At 47.7% G+C, this 9,850-nt stretch overlaps 1 protein-coding gene across 1 annotated transcript; it reads left to right on the forward strand.

The window, feature by feature from the left end:
• Positions 1 to 766: 766 nt before the first annotated feature.
• LOC116173882 (transmembrane protein 70 homolog, mitochondrial) lies at positions 767 to 1,637 on the forward strand. Its single transcript, XM_031491608.1, has 3 exons — positions 767 to 1,033; positions 1,094 to 1,336; positions 1,386 to 1,637. Exons 1-3 carry the CDS (start codon positions 845 to 847, stop codon positions 1,578 to 1,580), a joined length of 627 nt encoding a protein of 208 aa, XP_031347468.1. The 5' UTR covers positions 767 to 844; the 3' UTR covers positions 1,581 to 1,637.
• The last annotated feature ends 8,213 nt before the right edge of the window (positions 1,638 to 9,850 follow it).

The following is a 9,850-nucleotide window of genomic DNA, read 5'->3' on the forward strand; positions in this document are numbered from 1 at the left end:
ATATTTTTAGAACACCTTCCTCCATTAAAAGGAACTAAAAGAAGAAAAACCATGAGCGATTTATTTTAAGAAAAGTTTGGAACGGAAATGAAGTAATTTAACTTAGCATAGTGTCACCAAATGGATTCATTTCGCGAAACTAGTACTAACAATTGTATATGTAAAGACAATTTAATTAGGATGACTCATAGTAACATTTGGTCCATTGATTAGTAACAAAACAAATAAGATAAATACTGAACATGATGAAGATTTTGCGTATAGTAATTGAATAAAATAGTACAGTTCACATCTAAAACTGCCATGGCATCACCGATTTTCTTAAAAGGGTCAGTTTTTAGTCAGTTAACGTTTAAATTGAAATTTTAACAAATCATATATTCAGTTTGAAAAAAAACAGTTAAATTCCTATTTGTAAATTTCCGCATCTACGCGTTGTATAATGGTAGTGTCTGCCAATACGCAGAATACGCTGCCCGTACGCAAGATTCATAACGGATTGCAGTTATCGAATGACGAATAGTCCGCTAGGGCAGCAAATCACGAAATCGGATTGGTAAAAACATTCACTGCTTTCATATCCTATACGAGTTCGTGCAACCGATCACCATCTTGTATTGTATAGGAACGGAAATTTGCTGCCCGTACGGCGCAAGGTTAGTAAACTCTCTATATACATATAGTCTCTTTACTAACCTTGCGTACGGCGTACATATTATCCTGTACTGGTAGTGGCTACAAATCCGTCTTGTCTGAGGAAAACGCGACAACGTCGCCAGTGTAACCACAGAAAATTTGGAATCCTGCTTTTGTAGGTTAAGTTTTAGAAATACATAAATAGAAAATGTCTTTAAATGCGTGCTTAATACTCCTTCCTCGAGTATTCCGAAGTTCACAATGTAAGAGTGTAATTACCAAAAACTATATGTTATATAAAAACTTGTATTTGTGTCGACTGCAATCGACAACCCAAAATAGGAACGAAGTCCTAGTGTACCATGGCACTTTGACCACACAATTACGGGGTGTTAAAGTAAGGAATGTCTCTATTGAGATTTTGGTACCGAGATTTCAACCGAATCATGCTTTGTAGGTCTTCTCGTTAATGACTAGCCTGACTGGTATAGTCGCTCAGCCGTTTATATACACTCAATTAATGTCGTTAAACAATGTACCTCTAATGATTGTTGCGTGGTCTTTCTTTGGGCTATTTACTATCGGCACTCCTCTTCTACTACATCTCTTAGCACGAAAGTACGTAACAACGCTGAAATACAAACCCGAGACAGATACTTACGTCGCGACAACACTAAATCTTTTTAATATAGCAAAGGAAGTATGCGCTTAGTTCTGGTGCAACCTGAAATTCTGTGATTTCATTTTAGTTGGAATTTAAGCCTGCAGATGTAAAAGTTCCCGAAGTTCTGGGTATGTTTACGAGTTTTACAGCTAAGGATAAAGCGTTATTTGTGGACCCAAGGTTTTTCTCAGATCCGAAGCATTATGGAAGGATAATGGGTTATGATAAACCGTTAGATTTTAAGTTGTGTAAGAGTAATATCAGTGAGGGTAAAAAGTAGTCGTTAAGTGCTAGTGTAGCATATTAGTCGATTAATAAAAAATAATTGTTGATGTTTTTTGCTGTATATTTGGCACCTAGTCAGGCCCAGACATTGATGGCAGACGTAAATTATTATTTATTATGTGCTAACTCAATGTTGTTTGCACCCTCACATAAGTTTGTTATTTTTTCCCTCTTTGTATGACGTTTCAATGGCTGTGAAGTACAGTTCCAAGAATCAAGATTATTATTATTATTATTGAAATCTAATATTAATAAAAACGATGTAATTAAATTATCTAATGTAATTGTTGCTAGTAAGGTAGTTTGTGTTGTATTGTATTTTTAACCAAACTAGTTGCTTGGAAGTAGAGGATCAAGAGGAAAACTCATATGAGTGCCCTCCCCTACCCTGCTATACTAATGTGGAGATCTTTGAGTATTTTCCCCCTTCGTTCATAGTTTTGATCCGATTACTTTCAAATTGGTGACAATTTCAATGACACTTTGAGTACATGACAGAGCAACCCTGAAATCATTATTACATGATATCAGGGTGGCGTCGTTAGCATAAAGAATGCAATCCATGTGCTTGGGCAACACTATGGGCATATCGTTTATATAAATTAGAATTAACAGGAGGCCGAGCCAAACTGTTTGCGGTAAAATTGTTTTCGAAAAAGTGGTTCATTTGCTTATATAGGATTCTTTCTAATACTTTACTGAAGACAGGAAGAATAGAAAGTGGATGGTAGTTGTTCAGATTGTTGGTATCGTCACCTTTTTAAAAAGGAACAAGACTACTGCTACTTTAAAACAGTCAGGAAAAATTCCGGTTGATATAGGTAGCAAGATTCACTAATATGGTTAGTCTTACAAACATCAATTTTGATTTTGAGTTTAAATGGATGAAAGATCTTACTGAATGTACTGATTAATCCCTATTTGAGTAGATTGTAACAATGCAGAAACTGATTGATGATAGCAGGAAGTGCAAGGTATTTTGGCACATAATAATCTTCTGAGCGTCATTCCTATTGTAATTGGTCTTAAACCGCCTCCTTTTTTATTAAGGGCACATAGGTTTGCTCCATTGGCTGAATTTGCTTTTCCAAGAAGCATAAGTTTGATAAGGTCGTGTCTTTTCACGTAACGTAAGTATACGTAGTCGGCTAGGGCGTTACCATTCGAATCGGACGGAGTGAGTCTAGTCCAGAAGCAGAGTCAAGTGCGAACATCTTGATAGCTGAAGTTACTTCCCCAACATTGATTTGGTGAGCAAGGAATTGGTCATCCAAAGATACAGTTGGTTTTGTTTCGTTTTGGGTTGCTGAAGGATGCGGCACGGGACACTCGAGACTGGACGGCCGAAGAGGAGGAGACCCTCAGCGATCATAACTACATAACATGGAGATTGGAGACCGATGAGAAAACGAATAAACCAGTCAACCGACTTGGCGGAGGGCCCAGGTGGAGGGTCAATAAGCTGGACGAGCACGAGGAGAAGCTCGGAGGCCTCCTACGAACCCTCACAACAATACCAAGAACGCAGCAGGATCTGGAACAGACGATGAGCAGGTGGGCGGACGAAGTAATGCCCAGAGTCTGCGAAGGTCCGGCGAAGCGGGCCATGTACTGGTGGAACGAGGAGGTGGTCAGCAAAGGCGCTTATGTATTCAAGCAAGGAGGACAGTCTGTAGAAAGAACAGGAGACCTGGACAGGACAGCACGGCACAGGAGGAGGAGCTCAAGATACGCCAGAAAGAGTATCGATCGGCCGTAGAGAGAAGTAAAAAACAATGCTGGAGGCAGCTGTGTGCCTAGCTGGAGAACAACCCGTGGGGGAGGGCATACAAAATAGTGTCCGGGAAGCTGGGGAAGAGACCAAACGTGGTAGGGACGGACGAGGAAGTCGTTAGGTTAGGTTAGGTTAGGTTAGGTTAGACCGAGACCACGGCAGACGTCGAAGGCAACCACGGCAGGATGGAACAGCAAAAAGATAAATCGAACGGCCTTGGGGGAAATCTTGCAGAAGGCAAAGAGAAATGAAGACTGGCAGGTACCCAAGCTAACCAAGTACCTTCGAGAAGTGTGCGATAGCACAATGCCGAAAAGAAGACAGGGCCTGAAACCACCAGCGTACTGGTGGAGTGAGGAAATCGCCGCACAAAGATTAGTCTGCGTGAACTTGAGAAGGCAACTTCAGCACAGGAGACGTAGTGGCGGGGACGTGTCGGAAGGTGACAGAGTGCTGCGGGAAGAGAGAAAAAAGCTGAAATATCTGATAAAGAATAGCAAGGAGGCGGCTTGGAAAGAGGTTTGCGATGAACTGGACAGCGATGTCTGGGGGAGAGGGTATCAGATTGTGACCCAGAAAATGGGAAGAAGGGAGCCCCTCATAATGACCGATGAAGAATATGTAAAGGCAGTCAAGGAGCTCTTCCCGGAGCACGACGATCTCGAACCAAACGCGACAGGCGGGCCAATGGAGATCCAGCCGGTGACGTGCGAGGAGGTGCTGGCAGCGGCAGCAGGGCTCCCAGTGAATAAAGCACCAGGACCAGACAGAATTCCGGCGGAAATAGTGAAGGCAGTGGCTAAGGCAAGACCGGAGATCTGGACACAAATCGGCACGAGAGGTATTGAAACCGGAGTATACCCGGAGCAGTGGAGAAGGAGCCACCTGGTGACGATTCCAAAAGCAGCAGGGGCGCTTAGGCCGATATGCCTAATAGATTTCGCCGGGAAGATATTGGAAAAGATTTTCAAGGAAAGGATCCTTAAACAAATCGAAGACAGGTTGTCCCCGGACCAATACGGCTTCCGCAAAGGGAGGTCTACGAAAGACGCGTTGGAAAGGATAGTTGGAGAAGTTCGGGACGCAAATAGCGGTACGTGGAGGACGCGAGAGGTTTGCATTGTGGCGTCCTTGGATGTAAGAATGCTTTCAATTCCGCGTCGAGACAGGCCATAGTTGAAGCGCTGAGGGAACTGGGGGTCGACGACGTCATGATCAATCTCATGAGCAGTTACTTAACCGGGAGGTACGTGACAGTGAAGAAGCCGTCGGGACAGAAGTACACTTTTAAAGCTAGTGCGGGTGTGCCGCAGGGGTCCGTTTTGGGGCCACTGCTATGGATAGCGATGTACGACGGTACGCTAAGATTGCTGCGTGAGTGCGGAGTGACTGTGGTCGGTTTCGCGGACGATCTCACTGTGGTGGTTCGTGACCGCAGTTTAGAACGCGCGGGAGCTAAACTGCGCAGTACGGTGGACAAAATCAACGAGTGGATGCGGGCACGAAAACTTCAATTGGTGCCTGCTAAAACGAAAGTGGCGCTTATGACCGGAAGGCGGAGGTTACAGGAATATACTGTAGATTTAATGGGACAAAGACTTACGGCGGACACTTATATTAAGATATTAGGGGTAACCATTGACAGAAACTTATCGTTCATCGAGCAGGCCAAATTAGCAAGCACAAAAGCCTTGAAGGTGTACGGCGCGTTGAGCAAAATTATGCCCAATGGGAGAAACAGAGCTGAAGGAAGTCTCCACTACGGAGGTGATCTTAGCCGCGAGGCAACTCCCTAACAATAAAGCGCCAGGTCCGGATATGGTTCCCGCAAGGATAGCGAAATATACCGCTATTAATAGACCGGATATATGGGCAAACCTGGCTACGCATTACCTGAGACAGGGTGAAACGGAGTACAGCTTCACACAATTCCTAACAGGTCATGGAGAAAACGGGGAATATCTAGCTAAGATAAATAAGAGGACAACGGATGAATGCGTGGACTGCGGGCTCCCAGACAACAAAGCGCATGCAGTTTTTGAATGTCCTCGATGGCATGGGGAAAGAGAGAAGCTAAACAGCAACATCGGCGAAGTGGTTACCCCAGACAACATCATAGGAATAATGTTAGGCACATAATTAAGAGTTACTGCTGCAATATAATTAACGTCAGAGAACGGGAAGGCAGATAACACCGAGAAAAGTGATAAAGACTCGCCATCAGAAGAATGTTCACGTGATACCTGATGGCGATGTTCTTCTTTAATATGGGATTGGGAGAAGGGTTTTAGTGGGGGCAGGTCCCACACTCCCCCTGCATAGATTTATGGTTCAACAGCAGGGGGGTGCGTTAGGCATTTCCCAATTCCCAGTTTAAATTAAAAAAAAAAAAAAAGGTTAGGTTAGGTTAGGTTAGGTTAGGTTGGGTGCGGCCGAGGTATGGCAGGCGGCAACGAAGTGGGGTAATGCGATGGCCAGTATGAATCGGGTGATCAGGCTGCTGGCAGTCCGGATCTGTAGCGCCTATAGGACGGTGCAGGCCGACGACGTCATGGTGGTTGCTGGGATCTGTCCGGCGGAGGTCGCGGTGGAGGCGAGGGCGAAGAGGTGGGACAGTGAGAAGGTGTACGCGGAGTGGCAGGCGAGGTGGTCAAGGAGAGAGTCGTGGACGAAGACTTTAATCCCGGAAGTGCGTGAGTGGTGCGAGAGGGGACACGGGGAGGTAGAATACTATATAACACAGTTTTTGACCGGTCACGGGGAAAATGGGTGTTACTTAGAAAGAATCAAGAAGCGCAACGACAGCAGGTGTGTGGATTGTGGGGAGGACGATACTCCGGGACACGCGGTACTGCAGTGCGCGCGTTGGGTTAGGGATAGGACAGGAGTGGAATTGGAAGTTGGGGCAAGGTTGGAGGAGTCGACAGTGATTGGATTGATGACCGGAGACGAGGGAAGGTGGCATCGGATTGCGACATTTATGACCAAGGTGGGGAGTACCCGAGAAAGGGAGACCAGGGAACGAGAGCGAGGGAGGCGGTAATAACATCTAGGCGCGAACCGCGCCGGCCGGACATGTCCGCGAAGAATGCCAATAATGGTGATGCCCATGTCATACCAGGCAGAGGAAATGGGTTTTAGTTTTAGTGGGTAAACCTCAAGGGAGTCCCACACGCCCCCCGCTAAGACCGCTAAGCGGGGGTAGTCCATAAAGGATTTCCCAAACCTCTATAAAAAAAAAAAAAAAAGTTAGGTTAGGTTAGGTTAGGTTAGGTTAGGTTAAGAGCAAGTAGATCATGCTTAGAGTGATTCAGGTGAATTTGCACAACACGGGGGAAGCGTTGGACCTGGCCGTGCAAAAAGCCCAGGAGACAAGAAGGGACCTCCTAGTTCTCGCTGAGTACGGTAGTGCGCGCGCGAGCGGAGGGATGTTTGTGGACCTGAGCGGCAAGGCCGCGATCATGTGTGTAAACGCGAGCATTGGTGCGGACCGTGTAGGCGAGGGCAGGGGATTCGTGTGGATACAAACCCAGGGTGTATATGTGTACAGTGTCTATTTCCCACCGAACGAGAGCGATTTTGAGCTCGAAGGTAAACTAAATGACATCGCGGACTCTATTAAACGCACTGGTGCAACCAAAGTGATTATCGCGGGGGACATAAACGCGGCCTCTCCAGCATGGGGCGCCCGTTCGTCTAACAACAGGGGCGAAATTATTATGGAATGGCTAGAGACATTGAACCTGGTAGTGGTAAATACAGGCTCGAAGCCGACCTTCGAACAGGGGACGCGCCAATCAATCGTCGACGTTACCCTTTGCTCACAAAGGTTACTTAACGAATTTGCAGAGTGGGAAGTGCTAGAAGACGAGACATTAAGCGACCACAAATACGTAGCATGGGAGGTCAGGCCGAGGCTGCTGCGAAACCGAGCGCCTTTGCATACTTATAAAAGCTTTCGGGGCTGGAATAGCAACAAAATTGACCGAAACAAACTGGAGAGGTGCTTGCAGGAAGTAGACGGGGAAAAAATTACAGATGTGGACAAGCTGAGCGGGTTACTACGCGAAATTTGCCGCAGAGTCATGCCTCTCAAAAAAGCCGGCAGGAAGTCGCAGTTCTGGTGGAACGACGACATCGCTCACCAGCGGGAGATTTGCAGGCGATGCAGAAGAGCCTACCAGCGAAGGAGGAGAAGGGGCGATAGTGCGGATAACGAGAGAGCCAATCTGAGGGAGGAGAGAAAGGAACTAAAAAGGATGATAGCCGAGAGTAAAAAGAGCTGTTGGAAGGAGCTTTGCCAAGACGTGGACAGAGACGTATGGGGAAAAGGCTACCAAATCGTAACTAAAAAGATCGCCAAGCGCACCATAAAGGTTGGCTGGAACGACGAAGCTCTCGAGGCGGAGGTAAGAAGGCTCTTCCCTGAGCATCCAAGATTGGAACCGTTTCCGGAGGGAGAAAGACCGCCCCCGCACGATCACGTGACGACCGAGGAAATAGCGATGGCCGCGAGACAGTTGCCTAATAGAAAGGCTCCGGGACCAGACTATGTGCCGGCACCAATTGTGAAAGCTTTAGCTCTGGAAAAACCCGGCATATACAGGAAGATAATAGACGACTGCATACGCGACGGCGTATACCCGGAGGGGTGGAAACGCTCAAAGTTGGTGTTGATCCCGAAGGCGGCAGGCTCCTACAGGCCGATTAGTCTACTGGACTTTTCCGGGAAGCTAGCGGAAAAGGTGATAAAGAACCGGATTAGCGCGGAGGTAGAGGACAGGCTGTCAAAGAGACAATATGGTTTCAGGAAAGGTCGATCCACCATCGACGCAGTACGCGAGATAGTGGCGCAAGTCCAGGCAGCAAACAGAGGGACGTGGAGGACGAGGCAGGTCTGCATAGTGGCATCCCTCGACGTCCAAAACGCCTTTAACTCGGCAAGGAGGGAATCAATCTTGGAGGCCATGACGGAGCAGGGGGTCTCCGCGGGACTCACGCGGGTGATAAGAAGCTATCTCACGGACAGGCAGGTGGAAGTGGAAAAACCGTCGGGCGAGGTTTGGAAGTTCGTCGATAGTGCGGGAGTGCCGCAGGGGTCCGTTTTGGGGCCACTGCTGTGGGTCTTATTGTACGACGGCGTGCTTCGAATCCAACACGAGGAGGGTGTAGAAGTGTTCGGGTTCGCAGACGATTTGACGGTAGTGGCAAGAGGACGTGACGTGGACGAGACCGGGCGAAGGATACAGCGGACAATCCAGAACATCGCGGCCTGGATGGAGCAAAGAAGCTTGACTCTGGTGCCCGAGAAAACCAAGGTGGCCATGATGACCGGGAAGAGGAGGATCGGCCAATTCACGCTGGAAGTGCTCGGCGAGAGGATGATTGCGGAAAAGAGCATTAAAATCCTCGGAATCACGATAGACAAGTGTCTACACTTTACGGAGCACGCCCGCGGCGTATGCGGAAAAGCAATCAGGTGCTACGAGGCTCTTAAAAAGATACTGCCCAACACGGGAGGCGCTCGTGCAACAAAAAGGAAGGTGCTGGCGGCGGCTGTCATGTCAATCGTGCTGTACGGATCCGAAGTCTGGGGATCCGCCATGAAGTGGGGCGTAGCGGCGAATATGACCGATAGAGTCACAAGGTTATTAGCAGTGTCAATTGCGAGCGGGTACCGAACGGTCCAGTCGGACGATATCATGGTAATAGCCGCCCTTCCACCAGGACAGCTTATGGTAAGAGCAAGGATGGAAGGATGGGACAAAGCGCGATTGAACCAGGAATGGCAAGAGAGATGGGAGCGGAGGCAGTCCTGGACCAGGAAGCTCATCCCGAACCTGGACAACTGGGTCGACAGGCTGCACGGAGAAGTGGGCTATCACCTGACCCAATTCTTGACGGGACACGGGGAAAATGCCGTGTACTTACTGCGGATAGGGAAACGCGATAGTGACGAGTGTGTGGACTGCGGAGATAGAGACACGGAGGGACATGCCGTATTTGAATGCCAGAGATGGACAAGAGGCAGAATAGAGACCGAGACAGAAGTGGCAGCAAGCCTACAGCCGGAAAACATCATCCAGTTGATGATAGAGAGCGAGAACAAGTGGACCAAAATCGCGCGGTTCGTGATCACCGTAGTCCAAACTAGGGAGAGGGAGGCATGGACTAGGGGTCAATAGACGGGTAATACAATATAACTATGGCTACATCTATGGGGACGAACACCTACCCCGGCCGTTCGGCATAGCGAGGAATGCTACCGCGGTGCCCTATGCCGACAACTATGGCGAGTGACTACGAGTCGAAGGAGGATAGGGTTTTAGTGGGTAAACCTTACCTAGATGGAAGGGAGTCCCACACACACCCCCGCATAGAGCCAAGCGGGGGCAGCCTATAAAAGGTTTCCCAAACCTCATTAAAAAAAAAAAAAAAAAAAAGGTTAGGTTAGGTTAGGTTAGGTTAGGTTAGGTTAGGTTAGGTTAGGT

Source organism: Photinus pyralis, unplaced genomic scaffold, assembly GCF_008802855.1.
Source record: "Photinus pyralis isolate 1611_PpyrPB1 unplaced genomic scaffold, Ppyr1.3 Ppyr1.4_LG6, whole genome shotgun sequence".
Classification (NCBI taxonomy): domain Eukaryota; kingdom Metazoa; phylum Arthropoda; class Insecta; order Coleoptera; family Lampyridae; genus Photinus; species Photinus pyralis.

Bases quoted from the DNA above. Each gene is read 5' to 3' on its own strand.
- LOC116173882 (XM_031491608.1), top strand. From the start codon at position 845: ATGTCTTTAAATGCGTGCTTAATACTCCTTCCTCGAGTATTCCGAAGT. The intron at 1,034-1,093 runs GTAAGGAATGTC...CATGCTTTGTAG, and splicing joins CACAATTACGGGGTGTTAAA to GTCTTCTCGTTAATGACTAG. The intron at 1,337-1,385 runs GTATGCGCTTAG...ATTTCATTTTAG, and splicing joins TTTTTAATATAGCAAAGGAA to TTGGAATTTAAGCCTGCAGA.